Source organism: Hyla sarda, chromosome 4 (genome assembly GCF_029499605.1).
Source record: "Hyla sarda isolate aHylSar1 chromosome 4, aHylSar1.hap1, whole genome shotgun sequence".
NCBI lineage: Eukaryota > Metazoa > Chordata > Amphibia > Anura > Hylidae > Hyla > Hyla sarda.
This window is the reverse complement of record NC_079192.1, coordinates 240,927,212-240,952,500: the sequence shown is the minus strand read 5'-3', so window position 1 is coordinate 240,952,500 and position 25,289 is coordinate 240,927,212. Positions and strand designations below refer to the sequence as shown.

The 25,289-nt window shown below is 42.9% G+C and overlaps 1 protein-coding gene across 5 annotated transcripts in view; it reads right to left on the bottom strand.

Moving 5' to 3' along the window:
* Positions 1–25,289, bottom strand: part of TSPAN12 (tetraspanin 12) — a 204,596-nt gene that overhangs the window by 167,001 nt on the left and 12,306 nt on the right. For 2 of the 5 annotated variants that reach the window (XM_056573824.1, XM_056573826.1), the window contains exon 1: positions 16,292–16,497. The exons of 1 other annotated variant lie outside the window; for it this stretch is intronic. In XM_056573824.1, coding sequence (XP_056429799.1) covers positions 16,292–16,465 — 174 coding nt within the window. In that variant the 5' untranslated portion in view covers positions 16,466–16,497. Of the gene's footprint in view, positions 1–16,291; positions 16,498–19,034; positions 19,137–25,289 lie in introns of those variants that run through there. 2 more of the 5 variants (XM_056573828.1, XM_056573825.1) reach the window with 2 other exon arrangements.

Below are 25,289 nucleotides of genomic sequence, written 5' to 3'. Positions count from 1 at the left end.
TACGTGAAAGGTAAGATAACATTATCCATAACAGTGCAAAGTACCCCAGAACACAATATAGGCCTAATGTGTATACATAAGGGATCGACCGATATCGATTTTTTTAGGGCCGATACCGATAATCTGTGACCTTTCAGTCCGATAGCCGATAACTTATACCGATATCCCGGTATAAGTTATTGGCAATTTATACCCACCCCCACCTGGCCCCGCAGAAGCCGCTGCAGATCAATGATTTAAAGCGGGCGCTTTAAATCAATGAACTGCAGCGGCTTTTGCGGGGCCAGAGACTGCTGCCGCCGCCCCCGCTTCTCTCCCCCTTCCTGTACTAGGGTCCTCCCTAGTCCAACCACCAGCGCCGCTGTCCCATTGCCTCCCCCATCCCCGGTTTTATAATTACCTGTTCCCGGGGTCCACACTACTTCTGGCTCCGGCGGCGTCCTGAGCTGTCACTGTGTGCACTGATGGTGACGTCGCGTTGAGGACGTCACTCGTCATTGCGCTGCGCAGCGCAGTGTGCAGGACGTCGCAGGAGTCAGAAGTAGCGCGGACCCTGCCCCCCAGGAACAGGTAATTATAAAACTGGGGATGGGGGAGGCAATGGGGTAGCGGCGGTGGTCTCTGGCCAGGGAGGCAGGGCGGGGCATTAGAAAATGAAGTATTTCTCATAGAAAAGGATTGCAGTAACACATGTTTTGCTCCCTTTGGGTGTATTGGAACTAAACCAAAAAAGGGAGGAAAAAAAGCAAATTGGACATAATGTCACACCAAACTCCAAAAATGGTCTGGACAAAATTATTGCCACCCTTTCAAAATTGTGGAAAAATAAGATTGTTTCAAGCATGTGATGCTCCTTTAAACTCACCTGGGGCAAGTAACAATTGTGAGCAATATAACAATCACACCTGAAAGCAGATAAAAAGGAGAGAAGTTCACTAAGTCTTTGCATTGTGTGTCACACTATGCATGGACAACAGAAGGAGGAGAAGAGAACTGTCTGAGGACTTGAGAACCAAAATTGGGGGAAAAGGTCAACAATCTCAAGGTTACAAGTCCATCTCCAGCGATCTTTGTCCACAGTGCACAACATTATCAAGAAGTTTGCAACCCATGGCACTGTAGCTAATCTACCTGGGCGTGGACGGAAGAGAAAAATTGATGAACGGTGTAAACGCAGGATAGTTCGGATGGTGGATAAGCAGCCCCAAACAAGTTCCAACGATATTCAAGCTGTCCTACAGGCTCAGGGAGCATCAGTGTCAGCGCGAACTATCCGTCAACATTTAAATGAAAAGAAACGCTATGGCAGGAGACCCAGGAGGACCCCACTGCTGACAGAGATATAAAAAAGCAAGACTACATTTTGCCAAAATGAACCTGAGTAAGCCAAAGTCCTTCTGTGAAAACGTCTAGAGGACAGATTAGACCAAGATAGAGCTTTTTGGTAAAGCACATCATTCTACTGTTTACTGATAACGGAATGAGGCCTACAAAGAAAAGAACACAGCACCTACAGTGAAATATGATGGAGGTTCAATGATGTTTGGTGTTGTTTTGCTGACTTTGGCCCTGGATGCCTTGAGTGTGTGCAAGGCATCATGAAATCTGAGGATTGCCAACAGATTTTTGGTCACACTGTACAGCCCAGTAAGAAAGCTGGGTTTGGGCTTGAGATCGTTGGTCTTCCAGCAGGACAATGACCCCAAACATACGTCAAAAGGCACCCAGAAATGGATGGCAACAAAGCGCTGGAGAGTTCTGAAGTGGCCAGCAATGAGTCCAGATCTAAATCCCATTGAATACCTGTAGAGAGATCTTAAAATTGCTGTTGGGAAAACGCGCCCTTCCAATAAGAGAGACCTGGAGCAGTTTGCAAAGGAAGAGTGGTTCAACATTCCGGCTGAGAGGTGTAAGAAGCTTATTGATGGTTATAGGAAGTGTCTGATTTCAGTTACTTTTTCCAAAAGTGTGTGCAACCAAATATTAAGTTAAGGGTGCGAATAATTTTGTACAGCACCTTCTTGGAGTTTGGTGTGACATTATGTCCAATTTGCTTTTTTACCTCCCTTTTTGGCTTAATTCCAATTCCTTTTCTGTGAGAAATACTTCATTTTCTTGAAAAATTTCAGGGGTGCCAACAATTATGGCCATGACTGTATATCTCCCAGTATGCCTGGAGAGCAAAAGGCTGTCCGGGGATGCTGCGAGTTGTTGTTTTGCAACAGTTGGAGAAACACTAGTTGGGAAACACTATCCTAAAAAGTTTTGCTAAAATAACTAATAGATAAACCGCCATTTGCGGGAAAAAATTGCTACAAATGTACACAAAAAAAAAAGGTTGAAATAAAATGATAAATCCCCCCCCCCCCCCCATATGTTTTTCTTTCATTAGGGTACATTCACACGTGTGTATTTTCTGCGGATTTTGCTACCCACTGAAGTCAATTTGCTGCAGCAGCAAATCTGCAGTAGACCTGCAGCAAAAATATGCATGTGTGAACGTACCCATACAGGATAAGATTTCCGTTTCATCAGTGAACTACAAGCTAGAACCAAATAAAGCTAAAATAATATAATAAATATAATGAAGAAATAGTAATAATATATTAATATTTATTAAATAATAAAAGAAAAGAAAAATATAAAAGTGTTTTCTTTCTTTATTACCAGATAGGAGAGAAAGTCTAAATACAATCATTTACTAAGTGTATTTTGTGTATTTTACACATGCCGTATTTTGCTGTGTATTTTCTGCAGCTGATTTTGCTACCCATTGACGTCACTGGGTAGCAAAATATGCAGCAGCAAAAATGCAGCAAAATACGGCACGTGTGACCATGCATGATAAGACAACCTTTACTCCGAGAACCAAACCACTGATTTTGGATGGAACATTCAGTGTGAAATTTAGAAAAATGACTGTCCACGTAATACATGAATGGCATCACTTCACCAGAGTAAGGTCAACTGTTTGCCTGTTATACATACATAGAAATACATTGTTTGATTAATAAACATCAATTCCATAGAATTTGGAAAGTGCAGATTTTAACCCTTTAAGACCAAATTTACAGTGCATTCACTTCAGAGGGATTCTGCTGTTCCATTCACACAGCGGAATTTCCAAGGGGGACATTGCTTCATGGAAATTTTTCTTTGTGCAAAAATATAAGACCAGTCTTATATTTTGCAGAATTCCGTGGCAGAATCCCATTAAAGGCAATGAGGCTTGAATTTTGGTGAAATTCTATGTTCTTAGAACACAGAAATTCCGCCATAATTCAGCAATTCCGTTCAGCAACCTTTGCTGACTGAATTTGTGCGGAATAGTGGAAATTATGCCATCTGAACATTAAATATACACACAGCCATATTACGGCTCTGTGTACATGGAGGTGTCCCTGTATAACCTTCAGGCTCCAGATTACTATTTAAAATAGAATTATAGATCCTCAAGGTCATACAAGGACACTTCCAAGTATACATTTTCATCACACCTTAAGTAATAAAACAGTGCAACAATGTAAGGTGCTGCTGCTCATGGGAAATAATTATACATGTAGTTATGTATCGGCAACGTGGCAGAATTGGGCCACCAATGCTACAAAACCCTATCAGCTACTAAATCTTTCCATAACCAAGTAATGTAAAGATGAATGCGGTAGGAAAACTTTGCACCAGACCATTATGTTTAGCAGGAAGTACATATAAGATAAAGTTTGCTGGTGCTAGTGTATTATGCGCTATAAAGTAAATGTGACTGTACGTCTTTGCTTCATACAAAATACAATGCAAAGCTGCACAATATTACACATGATATAACATATCTCTCTAAATATATATATATATATATATATATATATATATATATATATATACACACACACACACACACACACACACTATACAGTCACAAACATCAGATTTCTTACAAAAATGTCAGCATCTGACAATTTACATGTACGTGTGATCCCTCAACCTACGATGGCAATTAGTTCCAAATGAACCACTGTAACTTGAATCCATCGTATGTTGAGGGATCCGTGCAATAGTAATTTAGAATGTTATTTTCACGTGTCCCCGCTGCTCCGGACCGTCGCTCTCCTTCACCTCCATCATGTCCCCGGGGTGTCCCCGCCGCTCCGGACCGTCACCGCTGCCCTGGATCGTTGGTCTTCTTCACCTCCATCATGTCTCCGCCGCTCCGGACCGTCACCGCTGCCCTGAATCGTCGCTCTCAATCACCGCCATCACGTCACTGCGCACGCCGTTACTATTGGATGACGGGACGGCATGCGCGTTGATGTGATGACGACGAAGGAGTGCGACAGCTATGCAGTGGAGCCTGAAGAAGATGGTCCGGAATGGCGGGGACAGGTGAGTGACACTCACTGGAGCACATTAAACAGCTATCTGGTGGCAGGTGATGCAGTCTTCGCTGCCGGATAGCCGTTTATGCGATGGCCCCAACATACAAAAGCATCGTATGTTGATGCTGCCTTCAACATGCAATGGCTTCTGAGAGGCCATCGCATGTTGAAATTATTCTATGTCAGGGGATCACTGTATCTTAAAGGGACTGGTTCAGCAGCAAGCACATGGGGGGAGATTTATCAAATCCAGCACAGATGAAAAGTGGTGCAGTTGCCTATAGCAACCAAATGTCTTCATTTACTTTTAAAAGGCCTCTAAAATTAAATAAGCAATCTAATCGTTGCTATGGGCAACTGCACTACTCTTCCTCTTTGCTAAATCTCCCCCATCGAAATTTTCCTGTGCAGATATTGGTGATAAATTTAATCTGGTTTTGCTTTCAATGTGAGCTTCCAAGTGAAAACACGGTCACTTTATCAGCTTATTAACTTAAAATCAGCTGCTGTATGCTCCAGAGGAAGTTGTGTAGTTCTTCCCAGTCTGAGCACAGTGCCCTCTGCTGACACCTCTGTCGATGTCAGAAACTGTTCAGAGCAGGAGAGGTTTTCTATGGCGATTTGCTCCTGCTCTGGACAGTTCCTGACATGGACAGTGGTGGTAACAGAGAGCACTGTGGTCAGACTGGAAAGAGCTACACAACTTTTTCTAGTGTATACAGCAGCAGGTAAGTATGCTAAAGATCATTGACTAGAAGTTATTTAAAAATCTGTAAAACTTTCTGGCACCAGCTGATTTTAATTTGTTGCCCCTCTGGAGAACCCCTTTAAGTGAACATACCTTAACCCCTTAAGGACCAGGCCATTTTACACCTTAAGGACCAGAGCGTTTTTTGCAATTCTGACCACTGTCACTTTAAACATTAATAACTCTGGAATGCTTTTAGTTATCATTCTGATTCCGAGATTGTTTTTTCGTGACATATTCTACTTTAACTTAGTGGTAAAATTTTATGGTAACTTGCATCCTTTCTTGGTGAAAAATCCCAAAATTTGATGAAAAAAATGAACATTTTGCATTTTTCTAACTTTGAAGCTCTCTGCTTGTAAGGAAAATGGATATTCAAAATAAAACATTTTTGGGTTCACATATACAATATGTCTACTTTATGTTTGCATCATAAAATTTATGAGTTTTTACTTTTGGAAGACACCAGAGGGCTTCAAAGTTCAGCAGCAATTTGGAAATTTTTCACAAAATTTTCAAACTCGCTATTTTTAATGGACCAGTTCAGGTTTGAAGTGGATTTGAAGGGTCTTCATATTAGAAATACCCCATAAAAGACCCCATTATAAAAACTACACCCCCCAAAGTATTCAAAATGATATTCAATAAGTGTATTAACCCTTTAGGTGTTTCACAGGAATAGCAGAAAAGTGAAGGAGAAAATTCACAATCTTCATTTTTTACACTCGCATGTTCTTGTAGACCCAATTTTTGAATTTTTGCAAGGGGTAAAAAGGAGAACATTTTTACTTGTATTTGAAACCCAATTTCTCTCGAGTAAGCACATACCTCATATATCTATGTTAATTGTTCGGCGGGCGCAGTAGAGGGCTCAGAAGGGAAGGAGCGTCAAATGGTTTTTGGGGGGCATGTCACCTTTAGGAAGCCCCTATGGTGCCAGGACAGCAAAAAAAAAAAACACATGGCATACCATTTTGGAAACTAGACCCCTCAGGGAACGTAACAAGGGGTAAAGTGAACCTTAATACCCCACAGGTGATTCACGACTTTTGCATATGTAAAAAAAAAAAAAAAAAATGTTTTACCTAAAATGCTTGGTTTCCCAAAATTTTTACATTTTTTAAAAGGGTAATAGCAGAAAATACCCCCCAAAATTTGAAGCTCAATTTCTCCCGATTCAGAAAACACCCCATATGGGGGTGAAAAGTGCTCTGCTGGCGCACTACAGGTCTCAGAAGAGGAGGAGTCACATTTGGCTTTTTGAAAGCAAATTTTGCTCTGGGGGCATGCCGCATTTAGGAAGCCCCTATGGTGCCAGGACAGCAAAAAAAAAAACACATGGCATACCATTTTGGAAACTAGACCCCTCGGGGAACGTAACAAGGGGTAATGTGAACCTTAATACCCCACAGGTGATTCACAACTTTTGCATATGTAAAAAAAAAAATTTTACCTAAAATGTTGGTTTCCCAAAAATTTTAGATTTTTAAAAAGGGTAATAGCAGAAAATACCCCCCATAATTTGTAACACAATTTCTCCCGAGTACGGCGATACCCCATATGTGACCCTAAACTGTTGCCTTGAAATACGACAGGGCTCCAAAGTGAGAGCGCCATGCGCATTTGAGGCCTGAATTAGGGACTTGCATAGGGGTGGACATAGGGGTATTCTACGCCAGTGATTCCCAAACAGGGTGCCTCCAGCTGTTGTAAAAGTCCCAGCATGCCTGGACAGTCAGTGGCTGTCTGGTAATACTGGGAGTAGTTGTTTTGCAACAGCTGGAGGCTCCGTTTTGGAAACAGTGGCGTACCAGACGTTTTTCATTTTTATTGGGGAGGGGAGGGGGGCTGTGTAGGGGTATGTGTATATGTAGTGTTTTTTACTTTTTATTTTATTTTGTGTTAGTGTAGTGTAGTGTTTTTAGGGTACAGTGGCACGGGCGGGGGGTTCACAGTAGTTTCTCGCTGGCAGTTTGAGCAGCGGCAGAAAATTTGCCTCAGCTCAAACTTGCAGCCGGATACTTACTGTAATCCTCCGCCCATGTGAGTGTACCCTGTACGTTCACATTGGGGGGGGGGACATCCAGCTGTTGCAAAACTACAACTCCCAGCATGTAGGGTCTATAAGTGCATGCTGGGAGCTGTAGTTTTGCAACAGCTGGAGGCTCCGTTTTGGAAACGGTGGCGTACCAGACGTTTTTCATTTTTATTGTAGGGGTATGTGTATATGTAGTGTTTTTTTACTTTTTATTTTATTTTGTGTTAGTGTAGTGTAGTGTTTTTAGGGTACAGTCACACGGGCGGGGGGTTCACAGTAGTTTCTCGCTGGCAGCTTGAGCTGCAGCAGAAAATTTGCTGCAGCTCAAACTTGCAGCTGGATACTTACTGTAATCCTCCGCCCACGTGAGTGTACCCTGTACATTCACATTGGGGGGGGGGGACATCCAGCTGTTGCAAAACTACAACTCCCAGCATGTACGGTCTATCAGTGCATGCTGGGAGTTGTAGTTTTGCAACAGCTGGAGACACACAGGTTGTGAAACACAGAGTTTGGTAACAAGTGTTTTGCAACCAGTGTGCCTTCAGCTGTTGCAAAAGCTACAACCCCCAGCATGTACGGACAGCGGAAGGGCATGCTGGGTGTTGTAGTTATGCAACAGCGGGAGGCATACTACTTTGGCTGGGGATGCTGGGGATTGTAGTTATGCAACAGCTGGAGACACACTGGTTTGCTACTTAACTCAGTGTGCCTTCAGCTGTTGCAAAACTACAACTCTCAGCAGTCACCGACAGCCAACGGGTAGTTATGCAACCAGCAGATGCACCACTACAACTCCCAGCATGCACTTAAGCTGTTTGTGCAAGCTGGGAGTTGTAGTTACACAACAGCTGAAGGTACACTTTTCCATAGAAAGAATGTGCCTCCAGCTGTTGCAAAACCATAAGTCCCAGCATGCCCATAAGTGCATGCTGGGAGTTGTGGTGGTCTGCCTCCTCCTGTTGCATAACTACGGCTCCCAGCATGCCCTTTTTGCATGCTGGGAGCTGTTGCTAAGCAACAGCAGGAGGCTGTCACTCACCTCCTGCTGCTGTTTGATCGCCGCACAGGTCAGTCCCGCCGCCGTCGTCGCTCCTGGGGCCCCGATCCCAACATTAACGCCGGGGATCGGGGTCCCCAGCACCGGGGGTGCACGTCCCGCACCCGCTCACGCCCTCCGGAAGAGGGGCGGAGCGGGTGCGGGAGTGACACCCGCAGCAGGCGCCCTGATTGGTCGGCCAGTAATCCGGCCGACGAATCAGGGCGATCGTGAGGTGGCACCAGTGCCACCTCACCCCTGCAGGCTCTGGCTGTTCGGGGCCGTCTCTGACGGCCCCGATCAGCCAGTAATTCCGGGTCACCGGGTCACTGGAGACCCGATTGACCCAGAATCGCCGCAGAACGCTGGACTGAATTGTCCAGCGATCTGCGGCCATCGCCGACATGAAGGGACATAATGACCCCCCTGGGCGATATGCCGCGATGCCTGCTGAACGATTTCAGCAGGCACCGGGGGCCGGGAAAGGACAGGACGTACTCCTACGTCCTCGGTCCTTAAGGACTCGGAAACGGGGGCGTAGGAGTACGTCCATTGTCCTTAAGGGGTTAAAGGGTACCTCTCATCAAATAAACTTTTGATATATTTTAGATTAATGAATGTTGAATAACTTTCCAATAGCATGTTAATGAAAAATATGCTTCTTTCTATTGTATTTTTCCCGATCAGTCCTGTCAGCAAGCATTTCTGACTCATGCTGGAGTCCTTAACACTCAGAGCTGCCAGCCTGCTTTGTTCACAGCCAAACAGGTTGTGAACAAAGCAGGCTGGCAGCTCTGAGTGTTCTCCTTTGTGAACAAAGCAGACTGGCAGCTCGTAGTGTTTAGGACTCCAGCATGAGTCTGAAATGCTTGCTGCCAGGACTGGTAGGGAGACCCCTAGTGGTCATTTCTTCAAAGTGGAAAATGAAATAGAAAGAAGCATATTTTTTAATAACATGCAATTGTAAAGTTATTCTGCATACTTTAATCTATAATATATCAAAAGTTTTTTTGATGAGAGGTACCCTTTAAAGTGTTACTGTCATTTAACCTGTTAAGGACGAAGGGCGTACCTTTACACCCTTCGCTCTCTCCCAAGATATAATGCAGGGTTTCGCTCTGACCCCGCGTCATATTGGGCCGGTCCCGGCACCTAACAATGGCCAGGACCCGTGGCTAATACCGGACATCAACTTTGATCACCGCTAGAGATGAGCGAACTTACACTAAATTCGATTCGTCACAAACTTCTCGGCTCGGCGGTTGCTGACTTTTCCTGCATAAATTAGGTCAGCTTTCCGGTGCTCTGGTGGGCTGGAAAAGGTGGATACAGTCCTAGGAAAGAGTCTCCTAGGACTGTATCCACCTTTTCCAGCCCACTGGAGCACCGGAAAGCTGAACTAATTTATGCAGGAAAAGTCATCAACTGCCGAGCCGAGAAGTACATGACGAATCGAATTTACTGTAAGTTCGCTCATCTCTAATCACCGCGTCTAAAATGTAAAAAAAAAAATCATTCCCGGCACCTCAGTCTGGCTGATCGGGACCACCGAGGTGAACCCGTGGTGTCCCGATCAGCGGAGGACACAGGAGGAGGGTCCCTACCTTCCTCCTCGGCATCCTATGGGGGATAGTTAATAAATGTGATTTAACCCCTTCCCTAATAAAAGTTTGAATCACCCCCCTCTTTTCCCATTGGAAAAAAAACCCCACTATGTAAATAAAAATAAATATAAACATATATGTTATCACAGCATGCGTAAATGTCCGAACTATAAAAATATAACATTAATTAAACCACACGGTCAATGGCGTACTCGTAAAAAAACGCCAAAGTCCAAAATAGCGTATTTTTGGTCACTTTTTAACCCCTTAACGACGCAGGACGTATATTTTCGTCCTGCGCCAGCTCCCGCGATATGAAGCGGGATCGCGCCGCGATCCTGCATCATATCGCGTCGGTCCCAGCGCTCATCAACGGCCTGGACCCGCGGCTAATACCACACATCGCCGATCGCGGCGATGTGCGGTATTAACCCTTTAGAAGCGGCGGTCAAAGCTGACCGCCGCTTCTAAAGTGAAACTGAAAGTGACCCGGCTGCTCAGTCGGGCTGTTCGGGACCGCCGCGGTGAAATCGCGGCGTCCCGAACAGCTGACCGGACACCGGGAGGGCCCTTACCTGCCTCCTCGGTGTCCGATCGACAAATGACTGCTCCGCGCCTGAGATCCAGGCAGGAGCAGTCAAGCGCCGATAATGCTGATCACAGGCGTGTTAAAGATCAGTGTGTGCAGTGTGTGCAGTGTTATAGGTCCCTATGGGACCTATAACACTGCAAAAAAAATTTAAAAAAATGTGTTAATAAAGGTCATTTAACCCCTTCCTTAATAAAAGTTTGAATCACCCCCCTTTTCCCATAAAAATTAAAACAGTGTAAAAAAAAAAATAAATAAACATATGTGGTATCGCCACGTGCATAAATGTCCGAACTATAAAAATATATCATTAATTAAACCGCACGGTCAATGGCGTATGCGCAAAAAAATTCCAAAGTCCAAAAAAGCGTATTTTGGTCACTTTTTATACCATTAAAAAAATGAATAAAAAGTGATCAAAAAGTCCGATCAAAACAAAAATCATACCGATAAAAACTTCAGATCACGGCGCAAAAAATGTGTCCTCATATCACCCTGTACGTGAAAAAATAAAAAAGTTATAGGGGTCAGAAGATTACATTTTTAAACGTATAAATTTTCCTGAATGTAGTTATAATTTTTTCCAGAAGTACGACAATATACAACCTATATAAGTAGGGTATCATTTTAACCGTATGGACCTACAGAATAATGATAAGGTGTAATTTTTACCGAAATATGCACTGCGTAGAAACGGAAGCCCCCAAAAGTTACAAAATGGCGTTTTTTTTTCGATTTTGTCGCACAATGATTTTTTTTTCTGTTTTGCCGTGCATTTTTGGGTAAAATGACTAATGTCACTGCAAAGTAGAATTGGCGACGCAAAAAATAAGCCATGATAAGGATTTTTAGGTGGAAAATTGAAAGGGTTATGATTTTTAAAAGGAAAGGAGGGAAAAACGAAAGTGCAAAAACGAAAAAACCCTGAGTCCTTAAGGGGTTAAACCCTAAAATTTTTTATAAAATGCTATTAAAAAGTCCCATCAAAACAATTATAGGGGTCAGAAGGACATTTTTAAACGTATTCATTTTCGTGCATGTAGTTATGATTTTTTCCAGAAGTAAAACAAAATCAAACCGATATAAGTAGGGTATCATTTTAATTGTATGGACCTACTGAATAAAGATAAGGTGTCATTACTGGAAAATACACTGCGTAAAAACGGAAGCCCCCAAAATGGCGTTTTATTTTTTTTCAAATATTTTATGTTTTTATATATTTTCCCCTAATATTAGGGGATAAGATGTCAGATCGTGGCGGTCCCGCTGCTGGGGAACCCCACAATCTCTCCTGCAGCACCCCGAGTCATCACTGCATGGAGCTAAGTTTGCCCCGTACGTGATGACTCACGATACAGGGGTTGGAGTATCGTGACATCATTGCTCTGCCCACTTGTGATGTCTCACCCCGCCCCCCTAAATGCAAGCCTATGGGAGGGGGCATGATGGCCGCCACGCCCTCTCGGGGTGCTGCAGGAGAGATTGCGTGAGTCCCCAGCAGTGGGACCCCCGCAATCAGACATTTTATCTTCTATCCTTTGGATAGGTGATAAGATGTCTATGACGCTGATTTACTAAGAGTGGAGTGTGGTTTTCTTTGTGGGTTTTCCACGGTATTTACTAATATTTCCCTATGGTTTTTTTTAACACATGCTCTGAACTGTAGGGTTTTCCTCCTCTCAAATCCACCACATTTTCTGTGGAAACCTTAGTAAATATGTTGGGATTTTTTGAAAATGGTGGGGACACGCCCCCTTTTGGGGTTGGAGTAAAATGGAGAGTTGGGTGGGTTCTTACATTTTTTGGTGCAAATTTGTGGCACAATGTGCCAAATTCTGGCGCACAACCCGACAAAACAGGTCGGATTTACAATAGTAAAGGAGGGCCTATATTTTTATACAGCTGCATCCACTTGCTACTGAGTTTCATTGTATAATATATACCCTATCCCAGTGTACACCTTTTGTTTAGTTCTGAAAAACAGAAGAGCTTATGTTATTCTATACAGAGAAAAAGGAATCCAGCCCTGCAAAACGTCACTTCTTTTGACACTACCCATACACGGCTGAATTCTGTGGATATACTATAGTACACATCTGCACATTTTCTTTTGTACCCAGAGGTATACAACTTGTGTGTTCTGAAAAAAAGTTATTTTGCACTAATAAGAAATCTATCTATAGATATTTTTATTACAAATACTAGAAGCCGTCATACTAGATCTATATACAAGTAAAAGAAAGCAGAAAATTCTAATTCCTTCAAAAGCCAGCTAGAAATGCCTCCTTGGACTGCCACAACCAGGGCAGTGCCAGCAGATTCAGGTTCTCAATCTTTTCTTCTTTCCTAACTATAGGCCTGAGATCATTCAGTGTGTAGCCTGCTAAAAAATCCAATAAAATCATGTGCTTCAAATGGGAGTTCTTTACATTAGTAAATCATTAACACAATACACATTAACACTAGAATAAGTGACCACGTGCACCGTATGTACACAGTATGCGATATAGATAATTATATTATGCAATTTGTGCCAACACTATTCTGTGCAGTGAGTCCGCAGAAGAATTCCGTGGGAAATTCTGCCAAAATCTACTGCCCATTGACTTTAAAGGGGTACTCTGGTGCTTAGACATCTTATCCCCTATCCAAAGGATAGGGGATAAGATGCCTGATCGTGGGGGTCCCGCCGCTGGGAACCCCCATGATCTTGCACGCTGCACCCCGTTTATAATCAGTCCCCGGAGCGTGTTCGCTCCGGGTCTGATTACTGTCGATCACGGGGCCGGAGGGTTGTGACGTCAAGGCTCCGTCCCGTGTGACGTCACGCTCCGCCCCCCTCAATGCAAGGCTATGGGAGGGGCGTGACAGCCCAGTGATCGACAGTAATCAGACCCGGAGCGAACACGCTCCGGGGACTGATTATAAACGGGGTGCGCGTGCAAGAACACGGGGGTCCCCAGTGGCGGGACCCCGCGATCAGGCATCTTATCCCCTATCCTTTGGATAGGGGATAAGATGTCTAAGCGCCGGAGTACCCCTTTAAGGGCATTCCCGTCTCATCCACATGACGCAATCCATAAGAAAAATTTGGCAGAGCTCCTCATGGGACAAGTACCATTTGAATACGGTGTTGGTGAGAGGATAGTAAATTGCATGACTGTATTCTGCTCACCTGGTTTGGTTGTGTAGTAGACACAACCAACACACGCACGCGTCTTATCCACATAGCATCCCGCTAAATTTTAAGACCTGTCATTAATTTGACAGGTTAATAATGCATGCACCATTTCTTCCGTTCATTCGCCCATCACTAAATAACGGACGTTATTAATAACGGGCGATAACGGGTTAAAACGGCTATTAAAAAAATCCCATAGACTATAATGGGATTTTCTAACGGCCGATTTTCAAGATTTTTATAACGGGCATTTATAACGGAGGTATTTTTATAGTGTGAAAGCAGCCTAAGACTACAGAATATATAAATAGTGAAGCATGTTGAATGGGGACAAAAGTTGAGGAATGAAACGCGCATTGGGGTGACTTCTTCGCGTGCCTCACAATGCTTACCTTATTGTCATCACTGGCATGTATGGATACTGTGCCTATATACAAGCCTTACTTTATATACCGTGGGCTTATTGCATTTAGCACTTTCTAGTCATTAGCGCACTTATCATTTGCTGCTCTATCCTATGCATTTTTGTATTTTTTTTTACATTTTATTACCAATTGTAATTACCATATTTTTGGCCGTATAAAATGCGCTTTTTCTTCCCCAAAACTGGGGGGAAAAAAGTCGGTGCGTCTTATACGGCGAATACACCCCTATCGCGGCGGTCCCTGCGGCCATCAACGGCCGGTGATGCCCTGTATTAACCCTTCAGACGCGGCGATCAAAGCTGACCGCCACGTCTGAAGGGAAAGTGACACTAACCCGGCTGTTCAGTCGGGCTGTTCGGGACCGCCGCGGTGAAATCGCAGCGGTCCCGAACAGCCCGACTGAATAGCCGGGTTAGTGCTTACAGGACACCGGGAGGGACCTTACCTGCCTCCTCGGTGTCTTCTCCGTTCAGGGAGCCCCTGTATGGCCGGCGCTCTCCTTCCTCGTCATCACGTTGTCGCGTACGTGCATCGGCGTGCGTAACTACGTGATGGCGGCGACAGAGAGTGAGGATACCCGGCCGGCAGCAGAGACGCTCCGAAGCGACGGGGACGCGGCGACAGTGATGGAGCGACATCCAGGGCAGCGGTGACGGGTCCGGAGCGGCGGGGACACGCGAGTATTACCTCCTATGCAGTGGTCTTCAATCTGCGGACCTCCAGATGTTGCAAAACTACAACTCCCAGCATGCTCGGACAGCCAACGGCTGTCCGGGCATGCTGGGAGTTGTAGTTTTGCAACATCTGGAGGTCCGCAGATTGAAGACCACTATTGGGTTCAAAATCGTAATTTTTTTAGATTTTGCACCTATAAATTGGGTGCGTCTTATACGCCGGTGCGTCCTATAGGACGAAAAATACGGTACCCCTACCTGACATCCTGTATGCATACAACATACGCTTCACTATTTATATATTCCGTCTCAGTGTGGTAGCCCTGGTAATGGCACTTTTTCTTGATGTGCGATTCCTCATTTTCAAACAATTATGTTCACAATAATAATAATAATACTAATAATAATAATAATAATAATACTACATATATTTTTATACATATACACCAGTGAAAACGTATTCACCATATACGAACACCCTGTTCCCTATGGAAGCAGTCACGAGAAATATGCTGTTGTACATTTCCGAAACCTCTGTGAAGTAAAAAGTCTCATTGCTATGTAGCATGAGGACCAAATTAAACTTGTGTGTCTATATAAACACCTAGGGTGGTATTTATCAATGGATTTATGTTTGCTTGTTTTTTTACTTTGGCAAAATTCTTTGGCGCAGTATCTTTTTGCGCCAAAGCTTAGCGCATTCTCTCCACTGTCATTTTTAAAACTTTCTCAAAATCACACGGTCCTGTGTGTGATTTTTACTTTGATCAGTAAGTCATCATTTGCGCCTCTCAATCTTTGATGCAATTTTGCGCCTTTAGGGGGTTTGTTTCGGCGCAATTCACTGCCAAGAAATTTTGGACATGGAAAACACACACAGCAAGGTCAGAAAATGTAAAAGCGTCAAAATACATTAAAAAAAAATTTTTGGGTGAAACCAGCAACACCTCCGGGGCTGCGCAATACTATCCTGCGACATTGTTGTCTCTGAGGGACCTTCACCCTCCGTTGAGCCAGCATTGGACATGGCCACACAGGTTCAGGAAAGGTAACAAAAAAAAAAAAAACACTCAAGTTAAAAATAAAATCCATTTCCCACGGTGGCTATAAACCCCACAAAAGAAAATAACTCACGTCGCTTACTGATATACTCCTCTACAGGGTAAAATACGCTCTACAGGGTAAATAAATAAATCCTCTGAGGCGGTAACTTCTGTGTAAAAGGCGCTGCGAATAGCTGATTTCAACATCTGCGCCAAAATGACTAACAACGTGCACCAAATGATAAATTTGGTGCACGTCCACAAAAAGTGAAAAAAAAAGGGTAAAAAGAAACTGTAAACAGGCAAAATTGATAAATACCCCCCCAAATAAGCCCCAGTATTATTAAATACACTTCAAAGTAACAACAAACATATTAAGAGAGATATGGCAATACATACAGATGGTAGAGCACATTCACCAGTGTTTCCCAACCAGGGTGCCTGCAGCTGTTGCAAAACTACATCTCCCAGCATGCCCGGACAGCCTTCGGCTGTCCGGGCATGCTGGGAGTTGTAGTTTTGCAACAGCTGGAGGCACCCTGGTTGGGAAACAGTGCCTCACGCTGACATGGAAAGTTACCTGCACTGGGAGGCTCAGGATTACTGTGCTGCAGGTTACCTTCTGCTGCTGACAGTCCAGCCCTGTGCTGGCAATGGGAGAATAGATGGGCTGTGCACAGTTTAGGAATGCTGGATCCCTCAGCCATTTGTGCAGCTGGGTGTCTGTCAGCATAAGCTGTGAGCACTTATTCATGCACTGCCTGGCACACTACTTTGGCACTTTGTTGTGACAGCTTTCCAGGCTGCTCCCAGTCCTCTAGCCCTATGACAACTCCTCTTGTATTACCTTATAGCAGCGCTCTGTGCTTCTCCCCCATGTGCTGAGACACCACACATCTCTAGCATGTGAAGTGCAGGCTCTCTTCCTGTATACTGCACAGCTCCCAGCTGCTCTCTCCTGAGGAGTGCACCGAGCATGCGCAGCCTTCCTCCCACCACCATTGTTGGGTCCTGTTAGACATTTGATAACTGCTAGGAATAACTCACCCCAGAATTCGTGCCTCCAACCCCACGCAGTTATTTTCCTACAGCACTATTTTCACAGGCATGCACATGTTTCCCAAAACTGACACTGGCCTTCCAGAAATAGCTTTCTAAACTGGGACTGGAAACGAATTTGTTAAGGATTGTTCTTGCATGGTGGGGTCAGGCTGTGGACCCCCTGTTATAATGATGGGGAAACTATACACTGAGGAGGCTTCATTCACTATGCAGCCAATGGAAGTGTCCATAGCAACCAACTACAACCCATAAATCCAGCTTTTGTTTTATTGGTTTCTAATAAAGGGGTACTCCACTGGAAAACTTTTTTTATTTTTATTTTAAATCAACTGGTGCCAGAAAGTTAAACAGATGTGTAAATTACTTCTATAAAAAAAAATCTTAATCCTTCCAGTACTTATCAGCTGCTGTATAATGCACAGGAAGTGGTTTTCTTTTTGAATTTCCTTTCTGTCTGACCACAGTGCTCTCTGCTGACACCTCTGTCCATTTTAGGAACTGTCCGGAGTAGGAGCAAATCACCATGGAAAACCTATCCTGCTCTGGACAGTCCCTGAAATGGACAGAGGTGTCAACAGAGAGCACTGTGATCAGGCAGAAAGAAAATTCAAAAAGAAAAGAACTTCCTGTGGATCATGCAACAGCTGATAAGTAATGGAAGGATTAAGATTTTTTTTATAGAAGTTAATTTACAAATCTGTTTCTTTCTGGCACCAGGTGATTAAAAAAAAATAATAATATGTAAATATATAAATAATATATAATTTACTATATATATATATAGATAGATAGATATGTTTTCCAGTGGAGTACCCCTTTAACAAACCCCCATTTCTTATTTTCCTTCAGGAGATTCCGTAGTCTGAACCTAGCCTTAGGGTACTTCAAACAAGCGGCAGATCTGCCACTGAAGGACCGTTGCATGGTGGCTCTACATGTGCCTGCTCGGAGCAGCAATACGCCGCTATGAGCAGACACACTGCGATGTGCAAGTTGCTACGCATGCGCAGTGTACCCACACACATCGCTGCTGCTCCCCCTGCTCCATGAGCTAGGCCGAGAGCTGCCATGATGTGCAAGTATACTGCACATTTATCATTGTCTTTAGAATGTTTTTTGTGTCTAGAAAAGGCACTTTTTTGCTGATTTTGGCAATACACATGATATCAACGGGTTTTATCAACTGCACCTTTTTGTGAAAAGGCGCAAAAAAGGCGCAAAGCCACTGAAAAGTCTCTAAAACTACACCAGCCCAGACTTAGCTTAGCTTTTTGGTGTATGTGAAGAGAGAAATTTCAGAAAATGTGACCTGCACAAAATATATCAAATGGCCTGTGACCATTTATTAAATTTAGTGCTCCTACACATTACCAGATCACAAAAAAAGGTGTAAAAAATGCTTCACTTACACCTACAATGATAAATGCCGGCCATTGTATAATAGTCATTATATAACGAATCAGATATAATGGCCGACATTTATCATTGTATTTAGACTGTTTTTTGTGTCTAAAAAAAGGCGCAAACAGGGTTTATTTGCACCTTTTGGTTCACACATTTCTGCTGATTTTGAGTTGCAATCCACTGATTTTGGCAGTACACATGATATAGACGGGTTTCATGACCTGCCCAGACTTAGCTTAACCTTTTCCTGTATGTGAAGAGAAATTTCTGAAAATGTGACCATTTAATACATTTAATACATCCCCTACACATAGCACCCACAAAAAAGTGTAGAAAATACTTCACTTACACCTACAATGATAAATGTCGGCCTAAATGATTACAGATATGAGTATAAGATAACAAAACATTCCTTATACAGGAAGGGTCAAAGATAGGGATAACAAGAAAACAAAGACACAAAGGGTATGAACTAATGGGCTCAGAAGTATGTCTTTGATATTGTAACAGATAGCCGAATACAACTTATCACCCTTGGACAAAGCAAAATACATTAGCATACGTAAACAACTCCTGAAATTCCAGAGTCCTAAAGCAGAGATCCCTCAAACACTTTGGAAATTTTTAGAATCAGCCAAACATTCGGGCAAATATCCAGAAATTAAGGAAATATATGACTTCTACAATATAGATATTTTGCCAACTAAACCCCCATACCAAATTAAATGGGAGCAAGAATTGGGAAAAACTTTTCCAGTTTCTGACTGGACTAGAGCTATCAGTGAATTAAAAACAGCTTCCGCATGTGTAGCTTACACAGAACAATTATATAAAATGACGACAAGATGGTACTATACCTCAACTAAACTTAGTAACTGATAATTCGGATCTCTGCTGGAGGGCTTGGGGGGAGGGGGTCCTTAAGACACATTTTCTGGGGATGTCCCAAATTGTACAAACTAAAACAAGACATGTTATTACTGATTAAAATGGTAACTCTTTCATCATCGCATGTTCCAGAAGAACTGGTATTGTTACACATTTGCATGGAAAAACTGAATAAAGATCACCAGTAAGTCATATAAATTATTATTGTCGAGAAATTGGAAGTCACAGGTGGTTCCAAGTGTAAACAACATCATTGAAATGGTTTCTACCTCATGTATGTACGAACAGATAAATGCATGGAATGGATTTAGGGAAGACAAATGCCTTAAAGCTTGGGAATCATGGAGACAGCATTTTCCTATCAAGGATTTTGAACCATAAAGTTTCCACACATGATATATATTTATATGAATATCTTTGGGTACCATATTAGCAACAAATATATTGACGCTATACTACTAAGGTTTTAAAACTTTGGCTATACATAGCAACATATTTCTTTCTTATAAGTAATGTGATCTTGAGCTAGGGAATAGATACAACCATTCAATTTAAAAGGGGTTATCCATCATAAGGTGATTTTAGTATGTACCTGGCAGACAGTAATGGACATGCTTAGGAAGGATCTGCGCTTGTCTTGGGGCTAAATGGCTATGTCATGAGATTACCATAACACTGTATCTAGCTTTTTGTGAACTGATATTTCCTGTTTGAGTTTTTTTCTTTTGCCTACAAATCCCATAATTCCATTTTCCTCCCTCCCACACATCAGCCACCCCACCCATTGAAACATAAATGAGCTGCATCCATTCAAAAGACCTGTGGTTTTCAATCAGGGTGCATACAGCTGTTGCATTAGTTGCAGATTGATCTCTCTCTGCCACCAAGCGATCGCTCCACCCATTGAAGCAGACAGGCTCCCTGTTATCAGCTGACTAGTGAGTCAGATCTCGGCCGCATTGCAACCTGGGAAAAATCTGCAGTCATCTTGTGTGCTGTTAAATAAATATTGGGGTGAAAATCACAGAAGAATTGTGAGAAAACCATCACACAGGTACAGACACTATATTATGAACTACACTAACTTTACAGTCGCTGTAGCATAGTCAAATAAAAAAAAATCCTGGAATACCCCTTTAACATGTTGGAATCATAATCACTTGTCACACATCTCTGGTTCAGATGTGCTGGATCTGGACACATAAAGACCTTTTTGTCAGGAAAATATATTCTCACAGGTATTTATCTACAGTAAAACTGACCTTTATTGTTATACATGTAATAAAATATCTCAATCACTCACACAACCTTCTGAAATTGGGCTTGCAAAATTCTGCAAGCAGAATTTCAGAAGGTTGAATGGGAAAGTGGAATCCCATAGAAGTCTATGGGCTTTAATTTGAGGCGGAAATTCAGCCCTGTGAATAGACCCTTAGGGTTGGTTCCCATTTTTTTTTCAGTCTTTTTTTTTTCTTCGGAAATTGCCCCGTTATTTGCACTCCCAAGATGCAGTTTTTGTAATTTATTTTCAAAAATAGTGTTCTTTTTTGTTTTTCCTTCTGCGTATTTCACTGTAGTTGCTGTGTTCTTTTCTTTGTAGGCCTCATTCCGTTATCAGTTAACAGTAGAATGATGTGCTTTACCGAAAAGCTCTATCTTGGTCTCATCTGTCCACAAGACGTTTTCCCAGAAGGATTTTGGCTTACTCAAGTTCATTTTGGCAAAATGTAGTCTTGCTTTTTTATGTCCCTGTGTTAGCAATGGGGTCCTCCTGGGTCTTCTGCCATAACATTTCTTTTCATTTAAATGTCGACGGATAGTTCGCGCTGACACTGATGCTCCCTGAGTCTGTAGGACAGCTTGAATATCTTTGGAACTTGTTGGGGGCTGCTTATCCACCATCCGGACTATCCTGCATTGACACCGTTCATCAATTTTTCTCTTCCGTCCATGCCCTGGTAGATTAGCTACAGTGCCATGGGTTGCAAACTTCTTGATAATGTTGTGCACTGTGTACAAAGGCAAATCTTGATCGCCGGAGATGGACTTGTAACCTTGAGATTGTTGACATTTTTCCACTCTTGCAGAATAATTTTTTTATTTGTAGTTTATTGGTAACTTTTCCTTATCTCTGCCTGCCTATTCTGTACTTTTCAGTGTTTAGTAATTCCGTCCTGTATTTACCTATTTATAACTATTCTGATACATGGGTTTTAAAATTGTTTTCCTGCAGATCCTCATCCTGTAACAGCTATTACAATTTTTTGTATCTCTGTGCAAACAGTGAAATTCATTTCCTTCAGATTTATTGAAAATGACTTTAGGAAGCCAACTCACTTTCTGACACAGTCATCAAATATTTAGTTAAAAATATAATGGGTGTAGTAGAGAAACAATGCAGGTTGTGTCCGTTTGGGCAGCTTTTCAGCTCTTTCGCAAGTGTTTAAAAGAGAGCATTGTGTTTTGGACATGCACTTTGCCCTATGACTGTGGCTATTGAATTGTCATATACCCAGAACCTCATGTAAATTTAGAAAAATGTATCAGACATCCCATTACTGTACACCACATTCCTGCGTTATATCTGTTTCCTAACTGCAGTGATAGCAATTGTCTTAGAGCCCAGCTGTTTGACTTCTGTTACTTTTAGTGGAACAATCTGTAATGGTCCATTTAGAAAAATGCAAACAAAAAAATATTTATATCTTGAAAGAAAAGTACAAGAGTTTTTCTCAAAGATTTTCTCAAGATCACATTAGTGTTATGGTTTCCGTTCATCATGGAGCTAAGACAGCTATGACAGATGTTTTCACACTAATCTTAATGGATAACATTGTCTTATAGTAGGGTCTATCAGATAGGTATTTTTGACAGCAAAAACAACACTGCAGACTAATATCTCTTGGCAAGATCAGATTTATTTACAAAAAAATGTACAGCACATATATAATTTATTAGCGAAACAGAAGACAATGTGCAGCACTCACCAGAACCAATTAAAGCTTTCCTGGGGCTAAAAAACAACTTTTGACATGTCACTCCTTAGACCTGCTGCGATTGTTTTTGGTGTTTTTTAGCCGGGAAAGCGGATGGCATTCTGCTTACCTGCTGGCCGAGAGATATTTATGTTTCTCTGCACAGACTTTGAATGCTTTAAAGGGGTTATCCACCATAAGGTGATTTTAGTACGTACCTGGCAGACAGTAATGGACATGCTTAGAAAGGATCTGCGCTTGTCTTGGGGCTAAATGGCTAAGTCATGAGATTACCATAACACTGTGGCTAGCTTTTTGTGAAGTTGTATATTCTGTTTGACTGTTCTTTTTTTTACTACAAATCCCACAATTCTATTTTCCTCCTTCCCACAAATCAGCTACCCCACCCATTGAAACATAAATGAGCTGCAGACCTGTGGTTTTCAATCAGGGAGCCTCCAGCTGTTGCATTAGTTGCAGATTGATCCCTCCCCCCATTGAAGCAGACAGGCTCCCTGTCATCAGCTGACTAGTGAGTCAGGTCTCGGCCGCATTGCAACCTGGGAAAAATCCGAGACAACAGTCATTTTGTATGCTGGTAAAAATAAATAGTGGGGTGAAATTCAAAGAAGAATTGTGAGAAAACCGTCACATACAGGTACAGACACTATATTATGAACAACACTAACTCTACAGCCCCTGTAGCATAGTCAAATAAAAAAAAATCCCGGAATACCCCTTTAAGAACGGAGCTTTATTATCCACACATGGTCAGGGCAATGACTGTTTTGTCCTGTACTTCTAGTTCATGTGGACTCTTGTACTTCTTTGGTGTGCAGAGAACCCACGGAATGGGTAGCGTCTGCATTGGCATAGACTGCCAATCCTATTCTTTCTACTTATTGACCCTTATTTACTAAGAGTGGAGTGTAGGTTTCTTTGTGGGTTTTAATTCCCTTCAATTTATTTTCCACGGTATTTACACAGGTTTCCCTACATTTTCCACTTTCCCTACACTTTGCTTTTTTTTTACACATGCTCTGATTTGTCGGGTTTTCCTCAGCTCAAATCCACCACATTTTATGTGGAAACCTTAGTAAATATGTTACAAAAAAAGAGGATTGCAGCAGCACACATTGGTCAAAAAAATTGAGGCTCTTAGCGCACTTTTTGATCAAAACGTGTCCCCCATCCACCACGGGGAGGTGGCCTCATTTAGGATGGGAACCTAGCACAAATTCTGAGCCTAACACTCAACTATCCACACACCTCTGCTGGGCATATAGCCTCTGACTGAGTGACATGCTGGATCCATTTAAAACTCCACCTGTGAGAAAGGGGGAGGGGTGCACAGCTAAAGAGGGTGCCATTTCCCCCTGAATTGTACATACAAGAAAAAAGAAAGATAGCCAGCTCAACAGCCTAATACACGGGTGCACACTGCCATGGCATCAGAGTATACAAAAAAAGAGGATTGCAGCAGCACACATTGGTCAAAAAAATTGAGGCTCTTAGCACCCTTTTTGATCAAAACGTGTCCCCCATCCACCACGGGGAGGTGGCCTCATTTAGGATAGGACCCTAGCACAAATTCTGAGCCTAACACTCAACTATCCACTCACCTCTGCTGGGCATATAGCCTCTGACTGGGTGACATGCTGGATCCATTTAAAACTCCACCTGTGAGAAAGGGGGAGGGGTGCACAGCTAAAGAGGGTGCCATTTCCCCCTGAATTGTACATACAAGAAAAAAGAAAGATGGCCAGCACAACAGCCTAATACACGAGTGCACACTGCCATGGCAGATACAGAGTATACAAAAAGAGGATTGCAGCAGCACACATTGGTCAAAAAAATTGAGGCTCTTAGCACCCTTTTTGATCAAAACGTGTCCCCCATCCACCACGGGGAGGTGGCCTCATTTAGGATGGGAACCTAGCACAAATTCTGAGCCTAACACTCAACTATCCACTCACCTCTGCTGGGCATATAGCCTCTGACTGGGTGACATGCTGGATCCATTTAAAACTCCACCTGTGAGAAAGGGGGAGGGGTGCACAGCTAAAGACGGTGCCATTTCCCCCTGAATTGTACATACAAGAAAAAAGAAAGATAGCCAGCACAGGTGGAGTTTTAAATGGATCCAGCATGTCACTCAGTCAGAGGCTATATGCCCAGCAGAGGTGAGTGGATAGTTGAGTGTTAGGCTCAGAATTTGTGCTAGGGTCCCATCCTAAATGAGGCCACCTCCCCGTGGTGGATAGGGGACACGTTTTGATCAAAAAGTGCGCTAAGAGCCTCAATTTTTTTGACCAATGTGTGCTGCTGCAATCCTCTTTTTTTGTATACTCTGATGCCATGGCAGTGTGCACCCGTGTATTAGGCTGTTGTGCTGGCTATCTTTCTTTTTTCTTGTATGTACAATTCAGGGGGAAATGGCACCCTCTTTAGCTGTGCAACCCTCCCCCTTTCTCACAGGTGGAGTTTTAAATGGATCCAGCATGTCACCCAGTCAGAGGCTATATGCCCAGCAGAGGTGAGTGGATAGTTGAGTGTTAGGCTCAGAATTTGTGCTAGGTTCCCATCCTAAATGAGGCCACCTCCCCGTGGTGGATAGGGGACACGTTTTGATCAAAAAGTGCGCTAAGAGCCTCAATTTTTTTGACCAATGTGTGCTGCTGCAATCCTCTTTTTTTGTATACTCTGATGCCATGGCAGTGTGCACCCGTGTATTAGGCTGTTGTGCTGGCTATCTTTCTTTTTTCTTGTATGTACAATTCAGGGGGAAATGGCACCCTCTTTAGCTGTGCAACCCTCCCCCTTTCTCACAGGTGGAGTTTTAAATGGATCCAGCATGTCACCCAGTCAGAGGCTATATGCCCAGCAGAGGTGAGTGGATAGTTGAGTGTTAGGCTCAGAATTTGTGCTAGGTTCCCATCCTAAATGAGGCCACCTCCCCGTGGTGGATGGGGGACACGTTTTGATCAAAAAGTGCGCTAAGAGCCTAAATTTTTTTTGACCAATGTGTGCTGCTGCAATCCTCTTTTTTTGTATACTCTGATGCCATGGCAGTGTGCACCCATGTATTAGGCTGTTGTGCTGGCTATCTTTCTTTTTTCTTGTTAGTAAATATGTTGTTTTTTTTTTTAAATGTAGGAAGGAGTAAGGAACACGCCCCTTTTCGGAGACCACATGCCCTTTTCCCAGCGGTTACACCCCTTTTTCGGGTTTTCTTAGCAAAATGGAGAG